Genomic DNA, 17,669 nt, shown 5'->3' with positions numbered 1-17,669 from the left:
CACGAGAAGGCGTGGGCATTGTTTTTACTGGGTTCAAAGGGGGTGGAGAGGAGTAACGTTAAGTGAGAAGGCATTACCTCCCAGTACATCTGAATCTCGCAATTGTGGGTCAACAGACGGAATCCAGTAGTCTGGTACAAATAGGGTGTCTGGATGTTGTCACAAACCACGGATTTTTATCTCACCATTTTCACAGTCTCTATTCGCCTAAAAAGCTTTTCAATTTGCATCTATATTTCTGTAACAATGACCCACAAAAATATCACAATGATCACCCGAAAAAGGACCTCATTTGGTGATATTCAATTTGCAGACGACTCGCATCCTCGGCCAAGGGACATTGTGATAATCACCAGTCCGTACATATCAACATTAGAAAAAGACAATATAGAGCCGCTGGCATCGAGGTTCGGACGACAGGTCCAGGTCAGCGAAAGGTGGACACCTGACGCATCCATTCAGACAACTTCGGGCAATCACAAAGAACGGTGAGGACCGATTGAAAACCCTCCAACATGAATGGGACAAGCAAAATGAAAAAGGTTGGGGTCATCGGTAAAGAACGGCGCTGACCGGTCGAAAACCCCGAAAACCTGCAATTTTAACGCCAGGTTGGCTAAAGTGAAAAACTCCGTGCAACATCCCGGCATCACAAAGCAAGCCGTTGACCGATGGAACCTTTCCCGTTGCGAACGCCAAATTGGATAAAGTGAAAAACGTCCTGAATGTCCCAAGGCTAAAAGTATATCATTTGGTGATTATTTTCAGCGCGATTCCCGCTGAAGGAGGCGGTCAGTTGAAAAATGCTTCTCGGCAGGACCGGGGATGAGAGGAGATAATGATATCATGTCTGGTAGGGGAGTATTGTTCTGAGTATTGGTCGGCTGTGAGGGACCTTGTGCGGATCACCGCGGTCGATGGTAGTCTGTTTATACCGGCTGGAGTCCCTGGAACTGCCGTCCTTGAAAATGCTTTTGGTGCTGAGGGAGACATCGGAGTTTCGACAGTACGCAATGTCGATGAGAACCATCATAAATCTACTTCGGCACATATTCCCGTGAGAACAAAATTCCTTGTTTTTCGCAGGTGTCATCCGAACACGACCTGATTCATGACGGACGGCAAAGTGAGAAGAACAAAAATACTGGTGAGGTACATTTACACGTACTCTTGCCATTCTCTGAAGTCCCCATTGGCTTAAAATGCAAAACAGTACTCTTTGATAATTCATAATACATGTACATTATAAAGCTTGATTTCTGACCGTAAGTAAGAACTGCAGGCATGTAGAAGTCGGGGAAACGCTGTCGCATGCGGACGCCGTCCTCAGCGTTCCCGACACCTGTTTCCCCACCACGGCCAGCTGCCCCAATCGCTGAGCCAAAACACACGAACAACATCTCTCCATGTTTTTCATACATACAAAATAATAGGCCGCGCTTCTTCGATGATGGCTGAATGGCAAGGCAACGGAGCGAGGCCACCAACATGACATATTCTCAGGGATGGTTTTATACAATGGAGGAGAGGACACGGGCATGATAGCGCGTAAAACAGGTGAACTAGGGTGTTCCAAACACTTTTTCCCCGTTTCCTGTTTTCCTGAAATTTTGTAACGGACTCGATGAGACCTTCTCGTGCCCTCATCAATCATTCACACCAAACCAACTGTGTGAGTCGCTCGAAGTGAGAGGGACACAGATGGCAGCGCTTTATTTGTTTTGGCGTATAGATGAGTAACCTCAGCGCACGCACTGCTGATCAAAAAGAAGGGGACCATCACTGGTTGATATTCCTTGTACAGAAATGAACGGGAAGCAGCTGGAGACGACGTTTTGTTTTTGATAGTTGACACGGCCGCGGTTACTCTCACTTTCATGAAGTCAACCAAAAAAAGCATTGAGCGTGATTTCCGGCGGAAGCTGGCGCACTATAGTTCTGGTGACCTATATACCGAGATAACGCTGAAAAGTTTAGCTTGTGTTTTTGTTCGTTTTGTACGCGTTGTAGTTTAAAACTAGGGAAGTTTCGCAAAGCCCCCAAAACGTCCACGTAAACGGCTATCCCATATGTTGTTCGACGTAGTTATCAGGAGGTCAAACAATGAGACAGGCGTTCACGTGGACGTTTCGGGGGATCCGCGGACGTGAAATCGGAATGATTCAGCGATTAGATTCATCCCAACTTCAGACTAAAAAATATAGCCTATAAACGTAACCTCAAATTAGCGTTAAACGTCTTAATTACTGGTTTTAAAAGACAACCAAAACATATCGCAATGTCACATGAAATGGAACCCATCTTTTCCTTCAAGAGAAAAGACAATCCAACAATCCTTTCGGATCTTCGATGAACATGGCTAGCGGGGACAGATGTGCCTTTGAGATCATTGGAGTTATATTAGCCTAGTTTGGGGAACCCATGGCCACTTCTTGCAGCAATGCCTCGGGGAGATGCTGCCGGCCATGGAGGCAAGGGGTGGGAAACTCTGCGGCCAAGTCCTCAATATTATGGGCAGGACGGCCGGAGTTGGTATCCGAAACTGCCACAGGCGAGTCGCGGAGCACGCAACAACGGCCAAAATGTCAACTGGTGCCACTTTATGTAAACGTTACACAATGTGTTGTTGGTTAAGATGGATTGTAAAATTAATCAACAAGTCTGTCAAAGACGTAACGTTGGCCAAGTGGGTCGGGAGCGCCTCCCAAATGTTGATGTAGCCCCGAGCTTGTCCGGCGGTTATACCGTCAACGAAGACGGATTCGGTCTCATGTCGGGGAGCTCTAGGTGTGTCTCCAGCTATATAGATGATCCTGAGATTGTGATAACATGTCATTTCTTTTCCCCACAGTAACTGCCTTGGTGTATTTGCCGTTTTCAGTTAAAGAAAGTGAACAAATGTTTCATATGTTTGGCTCTGTATTCTTTGCGAATGTCCAGGTTTGATTTTGCTCTATGTTGATAAGGCTCGCCTTGAGCGCCAAAATGCAACATATGGCAGTTTGTCGAAACTGATGAAATTTCGCATCGCCTCCGAATACATAATTGTTAAAATTTCCCGTTTATTAATGTCCTATTAAGGAGGGGTGAAATTAGCGGTCAGGCTCGTACCCCTGGGGGATTCACCAGAGGCGAGACAAAGTCAGGTCCCTTCAAGCCATCACCTCGAACAAGGGAAGGTGGTTTTTGCGGAAATGTATCCGGAAAGATCAGTGGGTCCCGGGGCTTTCTCATCCTATCGACTTTCACTCCTCAGGCGGTGCCTCCACGGGTCCAACCCCGAGGCGGGGCTCGCGGCTTTACGCTTTTGGCAAATTTAGACCACAATTTCATGCCCGAGAATTTAATCTTTGAGATGCAATCTGTTTCTAAAACCACCCTATTATGACATCTTGATCTACAACGGCTGGGGGGAAATTTAAACCGCGACGAATTCTCGTGTTTCACTTGACAAAGCTTTCCAAGAACCGCATCCGTGGTTAACTTTGAACGGCCCGAGGCGATGCCGTATTCACACCTCAAGCTATTCAGGAACAACGTGGAATCTTGCTGATGCGAAAAATTCCAAAATTTACAAATATTATGGTTTTTGAGCATCAAGGGAGAAAGATTAGAGATACTTCAAGAGAAAGTGCCGTGAGGGATTGAATACTTGTCAAAAGATTTGAACCCTTTTGAACGAAATACTCGAGAAATCAAAAGCTGGAACCATTTGGTAATCTCCCCAAATGATAATGTGTTATTACAGTGTTGTTTGAACAAGAAGGCAAACCGTGGGTCAAATAGTCAAACTTTAATAACCTCTTTTGTAAACACTATCAGTCCTGGATTTTAATATTTCTGCCATTTGTCAATGTTGAGAGACTTGTGGGCCGAGATAACAATGTTGAAGGTCAATGAAGTGGTTTTCAAGGTCTGCTTCAGCCGGATTGATTCTAGGGGGTTTGCGCTGTTTGGAAAAAGTTCCAATGATTCTCCTGATTGTTTCGGGTGAAGAATCGTATCCATCTGTTGCTTGCTAACAAAGACCCAAAACAAACCCCAGAGGTCCATGCCTAACTTATCCTCAAGTCCAAATTTTACCAGAAAGCTTTAATTGTCATGAGATAATGCCACGTAATCGGGAATAAATATTTGAGATGGCAATAAATTGCGTCACCAATGCAGCTGGCTTTATTTACCTGCTTCTCGTTAACTGTCGCGCAGACGGTAAGAAAGGGCCATCAAACCTCTCCGTATAAATACCCTGAACAATTTTGGCCCTTCTTGGGTATGATTAGTTGATTATCCGGATGCAAAGGTTTTCCGTTGAGTTTTGCGCTCCTTCTGTCGAAACAAATGACATTCCAACCAGTGATCTGTCGTTACGTATAATCAAGGAACCGGTGGGACAGTGGAGCGGAATCCTGAAATGTTGGGGCGATGATGGGGACTGGTGATGGGGACTGGCGATGGCTATGGTGATGTCGACAAAGACTATGATAAAATGGATGCAAAATTCTCAAGATGCCTTCTCGATGAAAGTACATTGTACATGTACATTCAAATATTCAGAGGAAGAGTACATCGTACTTGGCACTTTCCATTTTCTATTTGCCTTCATTTGGCCCTTTTCGGATTGCCGCCGTCCAAACAAATGGGACATCTTGAAGAACCCTCTCAGGAACTGCGTCAGATCATTGACTTGTTGATAAATCACGACTAAATCAAGGATAAATGGCACGAACTTACATAAGGAGTTTGAACTGCTGATCGCATGTGGATGGCCATAAATCTACCGACTAATGTACAAAATTTCACTCAGTAAAGGCATTTTTCACGACAGCTTTATGGTTAGAAATTGTGGGAACTTTCACCATTTGAGGTCACTCTCCAAAGGAGTTGCGCAATGGACTTTGCACATCGAGACACTTCAAATATATCGGGCCATTTCAATCCAAGTTTTTGTTGAACTGGACAGTTTTATGGCATGAAATCTGTTGCACTTTCGCTGGTAGATTAGCAGACCTTTCATTAGGATTGCTTGGGACTCTAGAAACGAATCCTCTATCGTGTGTCATAATAGTCATCTTCCTTCTATCAAAGAGAATCCATTACTTTCAATGTCGGTCGTAAACTAAACCAGTCACTTCCCTGAGCAAAATATGCTCCTTCTCTGTCGTCAACCTGATCCATATCCGGGAGCTTTCATGACCGATCCGTGTCGAACAGTGTCTCTTTCAGAAAAAGTCCTGCATCTACATGTATCATCATTTCCACTATTTGCAACACCGACAATTGGGCGGGTGATGGACTTAATTAAGGGGTCGGTGTTCATCACAAATGAAAACAAGGCACGAAATTAGCTGAAGATGAAAAACGAATAACGGCAAACGCCCAGCTGGCTCCGTGTTCTGACTGTCGAGTTCAACAGACCTGACAGCCTAAAAAAACATCCAATGACTCGGAGGTGAGAAAACCCCCAATTCCGTTACAAAAATAAAACGTATAAGAACGCTCAAAAAAGAAATCATCAACATTCCTTTTTAAGTGTTTGATGAACAACAACTAAAAAGAACTTGTTGCTGAGCAATCAACGAAAGACGATTTCCTACACAAATCTCGACAGATGGTGGTCAACTATCACATCCTATCTAAATTCTTTATGACACCCCACGAAAACGCTCCGAATATTTATAAATTGAAAAACTAATCGTGGAACGCCGATGATGCAATGATGAGAAATCGATTATGCAACAATGGCGATGACGTAATCAGCCATGATGATGATATAATCGTTGTGCAAGAGGCATGTGATGTCAGTAAAGCACAGATGGAGATAACTTTTTGGGATCAGGATCAAATTTGGCAAGGTGTGCAGATGGCGGGGGTTTTAATAGAATCGTTGAAGAGATGACACAGGGGAGGCCTGCTTTGAGGGTTGCGAAGGGGATTTTCCGGATTTAATTATCTACCTTGTTGTCAATAGTAGATTGGCTACGACTATTTTGGGTGGGATGACACGGTTGCTTATGGGACATTGGGATAAAAAAACACCCATTGGATAAAATGTATTGCGAGATATTTTGTGGCGAATAAAAGGTGCACGCGGTGCAGCAGTGAAGAAGGGCCGATTTACTTGTTGTTAGGCTTTAATACTTTCGAGGGGGATAGTAGCGTGCTCAATGTGTTATGGCCAAGTGGCGACGAGAGGTCAACGAGAGGTTCAACAAACGTACATGGTATCACAAAGAAATACACTGTTATATAGATTTCAAGTGGCCATGGTATTGTCCAGCCTTCAAAATGGCGCTCACACGTGCGCGGGACAAGTTCACCGGACGAGTTAGATGTCATCTCAACCTTTTGTCACGGTGCACCTCCTAATGTGGGCGAATCCGCTTCTTCTTACAAACGACAATCAACTGAAAGACCATCTAGATACAATGTAAATGATGTCTCTATGTAATCATATTCAAATAACGGTGGGGCGAGGCAATTAAAAACATCTTGATGGCATAGAGGATGAATCCCATCTTTTGATTAAATGTCACCTATTGTGTGGATTTATCAATGGTAACTGATATTCCTAGAGTATTATATTTCCTCAACCTGTCCTCGAGGTTTTCTACACTGATAATACAAGACAATGTCCTTTATTATCACAAAACACTATTATCGAATCGCTTGCCAATTAGACGATATTTTACAAGAATAGCCTGCACATCTTCATTGGTACATCTCCATTGAAAATTGTCAAAATATGACAGGCATTGTGGTTAACCTGATCAAGGAGACTCCTTTGCACTCGATTATTTCATGTCGGGGTAAAACCTTGAAAATTGGGAGAACACGTGTTTATGTGATTTCACTTGTTCACTCCGAGATACCAAACCATACGTCCAAAACCCATCCTTTTAGTCATTTTGATGTCGCAGTCATGGTTGGGCAACACATTCGACCGCGGCATTGCCTCTCCCCGCAGACTGGGCCTATGCCCCCAACCTGAGACGACTGAGAGGCTTCCGTCTTTGGAAGTTCAAGCATAAACAGGCCTGAAATTTGAAATTTCTCTGACCCAAATGACCATTCCTTGCCATGTGTGGTGGGCAACAATCGATTTGATCGTCCTCAGCGGCTGCCGATCATTATGGAAGGACAGATGACATGGCTTTGTTCTCTGATTATAATGCCGATTCAGAAGAATTCTATCCAAAACCACGAAAATCGCCGACAAGGGTAGTTTCGGATATCAAAACCTGGTCTCACACTTCAAATTTCGTTGAATTACGCGGCAAGACTTCTCAGCGTGATACGTCACAGCCTCGTTTTGCTTTTGTCTAAGATGGCGCTTGTTCTGCGATATTGTGGCGGTATAATTAGAAACAAACTAAAATGAAAACGGGCGGGTCACTTCAAATGAAGAATTGATGGGAACCGCGACAACTTATCATTAGCGAACAACACACACAAATAACCTCTAGCGGTGAGCCCCCGGGCGATACAGCAGGTCCAGCTGCGGGCGAAATGGCCCAAGGCACTGACACTCCGGGACGTGGTCGTGTGGTCAGGGCGACGACCATTTTGAGTTGAATTGATGAACTATCTTAGCCGATCACAACAAGAATTTCGTCGTCGAGAGAATCTTTCCCTGAGATATAAGTATTTTGGAAAAGAAACTCGGATTCTTGTTCCAATTCTAACTCCTCAACAGCATCCTTGCTGCATTTATACAATGCTTTAAAAAGCCGCTAGAACAGGAGGATCACCAGACCTAGAGTCTTTGACAGTTGGCACCATCAAATTTGAGAAGTGCCAGAAGGGATGCTCCCTCGGGCCAATGATGGGATACACCCCGGGGTACCCCTGCAGGCGCGCCCTGTGGCAATGGTCAAGACACCGACTACTAATATCGCCGGCGGCAAGAACTGACCACGTTCGGTGATCACACCCTGATCGAACTTACGTGATTATTTCGGTGACAATTTGGCTTTGTGGTGTTCTATTTGCTGTGATTGAAGGTATGCTATCTGTCAAGTGACTATAATTAAAAGGACCTTAATTGGTCTTCGTGAAAATGTTCCAAACAGTTAAATGGTATGTTCACACTGACACGGATGTAGAGCTATACATTCGTGACACTGACTTATATAAAGACATATCTTTCAACGGTCATCTTTCGACCGTGATCTGCAGTATACAGTAATCAGTCATCATTCCTCTTCCCCTGACTGCTAATAGCCCTGATGCCCAGGACAGAACACATAAAACGTATGCTTACATGTACGTATTGCAAGTGACAACCAATGTTTTCAAGGCGCTCCAATCATCTACCCTAAACCAACTTCGTCAATAAACCCTTTTCTGGTTTCCCTGGTTTTGTGAGGCTTCCGGTGTGCGTACCAACTTCCCACAGCCTCTTGACTCGCCGACCCCCGGCCTTTGTCAGTCCATCCTGTAACCTGCAGTCCTCTCAGATCAGATCAACATAAATTCAGAGATGCTCAACAAGACACGAAAACCAACTTCCTTAATTGATAAGTTGACAAAGGCGTTTGATCTTCCACTCTGGTGACTCGACCACAACTGGAGCGGCCTGGGAACCGCAAAGTGCCCGCGGGCTTGTTGTTACGGGGCGCCGCGAGGAAAGCCCGGGGCTGCCAAACAACCACATCCGCGAACCCATCTGTGACAAGAGTTAAGGCAGCAGGACAATCTACAACCTGTACAACATGTATAAAATGTGGTACTGGTGGTTGGTTGTCTCGTGAAACTTGGCTAGCACCAGGCCTTGAAGGACAGTAAGCTGCTGGTGTTGGTCTCTTACAACGGATCTCAATATAGGTACGTGCCTTTGAACAAGAGCGATGAGACCATAACCTTGTGTAAAAGTACTTTCACGAAAGCAGTTCAGACGATATCATTCGCAACACAGAAACGTCATTTTTGATGTCTTCCCATTCAAGCAACCTTAACTTCGATTTCACTTCAAGGTCTTCTTCAAGGAGCAAAAAGAGAGGAGGTATGAAAACTGTCAAGGGCGAAAAGGTCGGACAGTTGACAGCCCGTTATTTTTAAAGAAGCGGGAGGAAACTCTACGGTGTTTCTCGCACTTCAGGGGATAAGGATATGTCAATTGTGTATTTCAGCGGAATATGTAAATTGAAATTCCTTCGCGTTCTATCTGATCCAACGGTAATGTCCGCCTCCCAGCTGAAGGCGACAAGAAGCAGTAGTCCCCGAGGCGACACCCTCAGTCCAAGTGATTTGTTGTCAAAACCATTACGGAGTTAATGGCCGTGTTTGCTGGACAGCTCCTACCTTGTTGAATGCGGTGTTTCCAAACAAGTCCGAACATCACCCTTGTTTGAAGCCGTGTTTGTCAGCAACAGGTTTTCTCATTTATCTTTCTAACATCTCCATCCTCTAAACGGGAAGATAAGGAGGATGATCGAAGCAGCGACAATTGAATACCACTGGTCAGCCAACAGCCCGACCCGCATCACACCCCAGGCGAAACTGACTCTAATCGAGATTGGTGAAATACGCCACAGGGCCGTGGGGATGAAACAGGCCCTGCGGCAATAACCTAAGGGTCTACCGCATAACTCCAGGCCCTTTCCCATAATACTGCTTCATTCTATAAGAAAGGAGTGGTCAGATCCAATTTGCCATATTTCTGCATTTGCTAATCATCTGTTATGTAAAATATAGGAATGCCCATTCCCGTAGGGTTCAGTAGACTGGTGGTCGTGACAATCACTGATCGCCGCGAGGATGGCCGGAGTCTGTACCGATGATGGGCCTCTCCCACCACCGGAGGCCCATGGTAATCAACAATCTGATTCCTTCCCCAGGAACAGCCATATACGGGGCAGATCCTAATTTCTTTTCGTAGCTATGGGCGACTTCACAGGCATTGAATCCAAAGCGAAAAGAGGAACAGGTGTCGGTTGTCTGAAATTATTCGAGGCATTTTCTAAAAAGGTATACTGCAATTATCTCATAGGGTGTACCACCTCGGGACAATCTGATAGTGCAAGTTTGACATTCGTAGAAAAATTAATTAGTGAATTTCCATAGAGTAACGAAAATCTGATAAAGAGTAGCAAACATTCTACTGTTGTAACGAAACGCAACACCCGAGGGTTCTTTGAGGGAATTTGTTACCGAATCCTTGGCGACAGAGAGGTACAAGAGTGCCCGAAGTCGTGAAGAAAGTGCTGAGGGACGACATAGTACTAGTAGACAGCCCTCACGAAGGTCTCCAAAAGACGAAGTATATAAAGCATTTTGTCAACGACGAATTTTGCAGAACGTAGGGCTACATGAAGCCGAGATAATCCTTAACCTCACCCAAACATCAATTAGCAATCGGCATATGTTCAGTTCTAGAAACGTTCGCCTCCCGGGATGGTGAAGGTCCCAAGGCTTTGCCCGCAGCAAGACTTCAGGGAGCTGGCTATCCTTGGGATCGAAAGGGTTGACCCTTTAGGACTCTCCCAGTGAGGAGCCTGGAGATATCGGGAGTACACTCAATGGTTACCCTGAAGGGCTTCCGTCATTTACTGGCAAATCTCATTAGTTCTGTTAGCTCTGTGTCAACCGAAGTTGCATGGACTGGATACTTTATAGATCCAATAAGGGCGAGTGTATCGATACACAGGTGATATTGTCCAACGTTTAGGTGAACCTCTCGCTGGGAGACACAGCTTTTACTGCCAAACAAATCTCATAAGAATGTACTTTAGTTCAAGACTTCTGGCTGAGTTCGGGTACAAATAATGTCCGATTGATCATCCCATTCCTTCGATTGTTGAGTGGCCGCGAGATGGTGTATCCTTTAACTGGATTCTCCCCTTGAAAAGGTTCGCTGCCCGACGTTGAGTCCCGTCGCCTCTACAGTCCACCTTTTGTCTTCCAGATTATTACAGTTTCCAGCAACTTAATCATAAATGAGAAGCTCACTGTCTTTTCCGAAACCTGAAAAGCTTCTTTCGGGAGGAAACTTGATGTTTCGCTCCTAGTAAGTTACGAACTGAAAGGATGTTCTCTACGTCAGGGAGGTGTACTTTCTATTATGATGGTGTGATGGCGCAAAATCTCGAAGGCTTATTCTGGAATAGAGGGGTACCAACGAAGGAAATGGTTCCCAGAGATTGGCATATATATATATATATATGTTTATTCGTACTATAAGTACAGAAATATTGTGAACATGCATGAACATTTTATGCGGGTGCCAACAAAAGAACAACCAATTTCTCGTCATAACTTTCTACACAATGACATCCTCTCCTAGTACATGTAGTTGGTATCCATATAGGGATACAGAAGTTTTTAAATAGTCTATATCTTGTGCTGTAGTTGGCAAATCTAAACTGAGACATTTAAATGTTCGTGCGTTTATAAAGATCATTTGTACATAGTACATGTATCTGCCTACGTCGTACGTCATGACCCAGAAGTATCCCTGAATGAATTTCCTCTTGGGATACTCTGATTGCATTACCTTGAAAAACCACCTCGGGTGGAGGATCATTACACCCAAATACAAGAAATTTGCTTTTCAACGCGTTGAAAGAAATCATATACTCAAGCGAGAACTCACTTGCAACCTTCAACATTTTCCTAAGCCCGATCGGCGCTAAAATGATGACATCATCTGCATAGGCAAAGGCGCCAAAGAACATGCTGCCAATGTGGCAGCCAACCCCAGATTTACCCAATTTATCTAAAAGTTCGTCAAGATATATACCAAACAATACTGGTGATAATACACCCCCTTGTTTCACACCATTCCTAACTGAGAATTTCATCGATAAAACCTCACCCCACTGTACTTGCATGATCTGATTTGTATATAAATAGTTACTACGAAGTTTTATATTTAACTTTGGACACAGACAATCGGAAATCAAGGGTTTTGGTCTCCATTTGAGATTAGGATATTCTAAAATAGCAGAAGGCCCTATAACGAAGCAGCCATTCGTGAGGGCGTAATATCGCACCAAGCCACCCTTGCGGAAGAGTAACAAAAGAAGGAGCACAAGATGGCCACTGCCTATCAAAACTTTGGCTACCGCCATGGTCATATGGGGAAATCACAAACCAGAACCAATATGGCTTGGCCCTACCAATTAGTCTGTCCATAAAGCAGAAATGATGGGTCCGACAGCTTCATGGACCAATTTTACCCCTCTTTCACAACTGCAACCAAGTTGACAGCTTGGACCTTCCTGGCCCCATCTTTCGCTGGTGTCATCACACATGACAGGCTTCAATCAATTGTCACCAACTTTGACAAATCAAAACATGTTGGATAATGTCGTCTGCGTAACATTTCTAAGGTTTGAACCAACCCATCTTTGTCTGAAACCCTGGTACTTTTGATGCAGAAATATACGACACAAATGCACATGTGTAATGGCAGACTTGAGATGAAATCAAACGTGAGTTTTGCAATGATTGCAGACGACTCGTACAAATTAGCTGCTGTTGTTTGAACAATGTCTGTCCCATGGATATTTTGGGTACCAAGGGTCTTATTCCCCTTAGGGCCTCAATTAGAGGGATACCTCCCAAGTCGCAGGATGGGCGCACACACGCAATCACCCGAAAAATGGGCGCAACTTGAATTACACTAGGCTAATAATGAAATAAAATGAAGAAGGGACCACATGATGAAGTTTTCCATGACATTAGCTTCATTTTGTACTGTCGACCATTATGAGGATTGGAGCTCGGACTCTCAGTAGCTTCTTTGACCCATCGTCTGCCTATCAGATTGATAGAAAAATCATCTTGTCATGAGGAGGACAGACAGTGCAGATTTCGTCAACCTTGTATGGAGAAGTTTGCCATGTCTGGATAATGCCATGTGCCAAAAAAGGAGAGTACCCACCGAGATGGTACACAAGGAATAAACCAGGCGGCGATGTCTTCGAATGGTCTGATCGAGAAATTGTCCCCTTCATTAAATTTGAAGTGTGCGTTGCATCCGCAGGCGGATAAAATCCATGATCGGACAAGTTCTGCCACCAACGGGCAAACGTGGGGACACCACGATGAGAAACTGATACAAGTTGGTCATTTGTGTTCAAATGTCTGCGGGGTTGGCAACCAAAAATGGCCCCATAGATTTGCTGGGACAGGCTCTCACAATGTCCTATCGATTTCCCCGGCCTGGCCGCCGGGGCCAGTGAAGTTTGGCAATTTGGGTCGGATGTTTGACCGACGGTCTGCTAATTTCCCTGGGCAGTATTGCGCAGCATTCTGACACTGCTGCTGTCGCCTGCCTATAGGAGACAATGTGAGAGGCGGATGAGGCCGAACCAAAGGCTGACCTAAACTCTCTGGCTCCTGCCAACGCACTAAAAGGCCTGGCGCACCGTAAAAAAGAAGCATACTGGACACTGCCATGACTGCAGTCATCTGAACCAATAATATGTCATAACCTTTTGGTCATCGAAACAAAAACTTTGAGGCAATGATTCTACCCAGATGAGGATTTCTTCAGATATTCCCTTGAGAGTAAATACATGCACCATAAAACTGACTCGGCCTACTCACTGAGATTCATCCACTCTGTTCCTTTCCCTGGGCTGTTTCCCTTGTGAGCATCAGCCCTGATGGTCACTGAGACCGGAACAGTTGGCCTCGTACAGGATTGACCATTGTCCAGATTCCTTTCAGATGTATCCGTCTAGCGCATGGCCATGGGCATGTGTTTGTGGTCAACCGGAGACTGTAGTTGGCCAGCTTGAGCTTGCAGCTGTAAGGCTCTTAGGCTGATTAGATGCTGGATTTAAACTTAATTAGAAACACCATGGGTAGCATCGATAAGTTTCATGGGCAAGGGAATTATTGCAGTGTGCGTGAACTAGCCAGATTCGCCGGTATAGCCTATATACCAACAAATTATATAACTGTAATATCAGTGTTACTCGAAGTTGGATGAACTGATTTGAAGTCCTGGGCAGAAAACCAGGCCAACGGGTCTACCGAGAGGTGGTAACATAGGATAGGTTCAAGCCAAAACTAAGGTGATTTTGCCATTATCAAAGGATATTTCTGATAAAGTTTCGCTATTTTACTGTATGGCAGGAGAGCAATCCGTTTACATTAGGTTACTCATCGCAGGTAATTTCTTAGGTTCGGCTTTTTCAGCGCTCTCATCGTATGTTAGAGGAGGCCCTTCGTGTGTCTGCTTTTCACTAGTGCTACTGCTATCACTAGTTATCGGACGGCCCGTTTCACTTCTTGATGAGTGAGGCTGAGGTGGCTTTAATCTCCTGTCCAATGTAAGATGTTGATGTTCTCTAAAAATCTGTGACATTTTCTTTGAGAAATCAGGTGCATTGACATCGTAGACCTTTCCATCCGCAGCCGTAATTTTGAGGTATCGATTGTCCTCTTTCAAGAGCTCTTTAGCCTGCTCCTTGTTGCCCTTCACAACAACAAATATCATTTCGATATGCTGTTCCTTCGCGGTTGTCATCAGGAAATCTAAGCTATTTAGAATACTTTTCTTGCGGCCCATATCTCCGGTGAATTTCGATATAAAGAATGCAACTGAGGTGCTTTTCTCAACAGCCGCTAGCAGTGGATTGGGTCGGATGCCTTTATAGTGAAAGTCACCTGGGATACAAACTTTGGCAGTCGTATTTCCTCTTTTATCCTTGAGCTCTCTCTGCAATCGGCATCTGATACTTTTCGCTTCTTCTTCGTCTTCTGGTTCGTGGGAAATGAGGATGTCGTATTCAGTGTTTTCAGGGTCGTCTCCGGTATCAAGGAAATCAGAAATGTTGTCTTCCGAAGGTGCAGGTTCTGGGTAGGACACAGCATCAGACAAGTTGTCGAACGGAATCAAGGCATGGGCCGTGGTAGGGTCGTCTTCTTCCTGGTTATCAGAGTCAAATGTCCCTGGAGAGTCAAATGTCCCTGTCGCGAGTTTATCTTCACTGAATGAATTGTTTGAGACCAGCCTAGGTCCTCCGGAGGATTGTTGAAACTCTGTGGCTGGGGCAGGATTCCTTGGTCTACACGCCCCATGATCTATAATATTTTCTAACTTGGGAGGTGGTTCAATAGGACTATCCCTGGCAGAGGGCGTTCCTCCCTCAGCTCCTTGCGGCTGCACCTCTTCCTTCCAAGCTTCATACTCTTTCCCCCACCACTGCTTAAATTGGTCTAATCTACAAACAACGACATCATTCACCCAATCAAGATCGACTGCTTTCCGGCGAAGTGAAAAAGTCTTCCTAGCTGTCTCTCCGTTAATTATTCTTTCACCGGTCGCCAGGCGATCGCACAGACGACCAGCCTTTCGGATCTTGTTTGCCACGTTGTCGTCGAGGCAGCTCGGTTTCTCGTCGAAGAATATGATCCATGAAGCAATATTAGCGACATTCGCCTTGAATTCTGAGAGCTCATCATCCGTCCGGTCCACCAATTTCCCACACACTGAAGAGGCTACTAGTGCGATGTGATGAAGCGGTTGCTTTCGCTTGATCTTCACCAGTCTTTGAATGTGATCTTGAAGAACCAGTTGCCCAGGAATGCTTCTACCAGACGCCATTTTACTGCAATATATATAGAAAACGGTGGTCAGATTTGGAACCATTTGACGTTTTTGTATGCCTGATTGACACATACTGATGATCACATCCACTGATTGTTTCGCATTACCCCCGACTGGCATTCGGATCACGATTCTTCTGTTTTTGCATTTTGCGGGCAGGGAGATACGCAACACGTCAGTCGACCTACTTACTTGGGCTGAAAGGGTGGATGTCGTCCTGGGTGCCGACAAATGGTACCCAGGTTCCAGATCGACTGGACAATAAGCACCCTGGGTGCCATTACTATAGACAAACAGCACCCAGCTTCTTCTTCTACACTTTTTCTATACCTACAACCGAGGTTGACCCCACGCTCACGGAGGTCACGTGTCACGATAACCATCATTTTGCAAGATGGCGACCGTCCAGCTGTTTCCAACCGCGCTCTCTAAATATATATCCCTCCTACATACCTTTCTGAATAAATCATCCGAAATGTGCTTTCAAAGACCTATAGGTCTAACGCGTCTTTTTATTTCGCGCACTGCTAATGCCGCAAGTACCACGGCGCGAGATAAAACGAGATTGCAAGAAACGTCCTCGTCCCTAAGATCCGTAAGCCAGGCAAAAAGAAGCTGGGTGCTGTTTGTCTAGGGTAATGGCACCCAGGGTGCTTATTGTCAAGTCGATCTCGAACCTGGGTACCATTTGTCGGTACCCAGGACGACATCCACTCTTTCAGCCTTACTTGGTTATATGATGGGCCCTCGGTCTAATTATGCCACTTACCGTTGCTGTATCTTCCATAAAACTTTCCAAAGTAGGTATGAGAATTAGTAGCCTACGGCGTTATTCACAATTCCAAGCAGGTTGTTTTCCTAAAACGGAAAAAGAAAGTTGGGATTCCCGTGACGTACATTGTCACAAATCATATAGGCCGGGTCTAATTGGCAAGCCGCTCGCCGAACAGGCATCTTTTTTTGTCCTGTTTGGAGAGCCGCTTGCCAAACAGCACTAAAAAGCCACCCTGTTCGGCCAGCCGGGCTTGCCAAACAGGTAAAAAAATCTACCCTGTTTGGCGAGCTGGAGACTTTACTTTAATATTAATGAGTTCGGCTCTCCATTCAGGACAAGAAAAAGTCGCTGTTTGGTAAGCCGGGCTTGCCAAATAGTCACTTCCAATCATATAATCATATCGATTTTCGGTTGGACTAGTATCTTCATTTCGTAACATTTTTATTTTTAACGAATTTTGACAGAGGCATGCACCCACAAAATCGTGACAACATTTTGAAATATTTATCATCCTGCTCTGTTTCGTGATGTAATTCCTTTTGAGTTAATTGGTCTGAAAGTGAAAGTGTAGCACCTCAGCCATCTCAGTACACCAAATGAGCACTTTAAATACGTGTTTTTGACGAAAACTAATGTATTAGATGAGCAAAAAGACCTACCCTGTCTCTGTCGATGTTCTATGGCGAAGTGATGGCCGACCGTCCGGACATAGTGACCCAATTCGCATGCGACACTACAGATAATGCAATTCGATGAAATCATAACATTTCCTTGTACGAACCATGACCAATTAAGCAGCATGATCTATTGTACCGCTAACCCTAACCAAAACATTTAGCAATGCGGGGGACGAGTCTACATACTGTACACGAAAAGTGATGACGTCATAATGTTCGACTTATTTTTTCTGTCTCGAATGTGTTTTTTTTTGTTGAATACTGAATACCGAGCTCTGACTCCGTCAGGGACCTGGGGGTTTGTTTTGGCAAACATATGAGTATGCGTGAACATGTTAAGAATGTATGTAGGGCAGCGTACTTCAGCTTGCACAAGATTGGGCGGATCAGGAAGTACTTGGACCGTAAAAGCACTGAGCGCCTCGTACATGCCTTTATATCTTCAAAGCTTGATGTAAACAATGGTCTTCTCTATGGACTCCCAGATGATGTTACAGCACCAATGCAGAAAGTGCAAAACTCAGCAGCAAGACTGATATGTGGCATTAAAAAGCGCGACCACATCACGCCAACTTTTCGGGAATTACATTGGCTCCCAATCAAGTGCAGGATTCAATTTAAAATTCTCTTGACCTGCTTCAAGGCCAGATGTGGT

The 17,669-nt window shown here is 44.7% G+C and overlaps 1 protein-coding gene across 2 annotated transcripts; it reads right to left on the bottom strand.

Moving 5' to 3' along the window:
- Positions 1 to 11,167: 11,167 nt before the first annotated feature.
- Positions 11,168 to 17,034, bottom strand: LOC135492730 (uncharacterized). Of its 2 annotated transcripts, XM_064779335.1 has the most exons (3): positions 16,997 to 17,034; positions 16,332 to 16,420; positions 11,168 to 15,563 (listed from the first exon to the last, which is right to left on the bottom strand). In XM_064779335.1, the coding sequence occupies exon 3, from the start codon at positions 15,557 to 15,559 to the stop codon at positions 14,099 to 14,101; it is 1,461 nt and encodes a 486-aa protein (XP_064635405.1). In that variant the 5' UTR covers positions 15,560 to 15,563; positions 16,332 to 16,420; positions 16,997 to 17,034; the 3' UTR covers positions 11,168 to 14,098. The 2 variants fall into 2 exon arrangements, with proteins under 2 accessions (XP_064635405.1, XP_064635404.1); XM_064779334.1 differs by lacking the exons at positions 16,332 to 16,420; positions 16,997 to 17,034 and adding an exon at positions 15,755 to 15,867.
- Between the last annotated feature and the right edge of the window lie 635 nt (positions 17,035 to 17,669).

This window comes from Lineus longissimus, chromosome 8 (assembly GCF_910592395.1).
Source record: "Lineus longissimus chromosome 8, tnLinLong1.2, whole genome shotgun sequence".
NCBI lineage: Eukaryota > Metazoa > Nemertea > Pilidiophora > Heteronemertea > Lineidae > Lineus > Lineus longissimus.
Note: the sequence above shows the minus strand (reverse complement) of the source record. Positions and strands in the feature narration are given on the sequence as shown.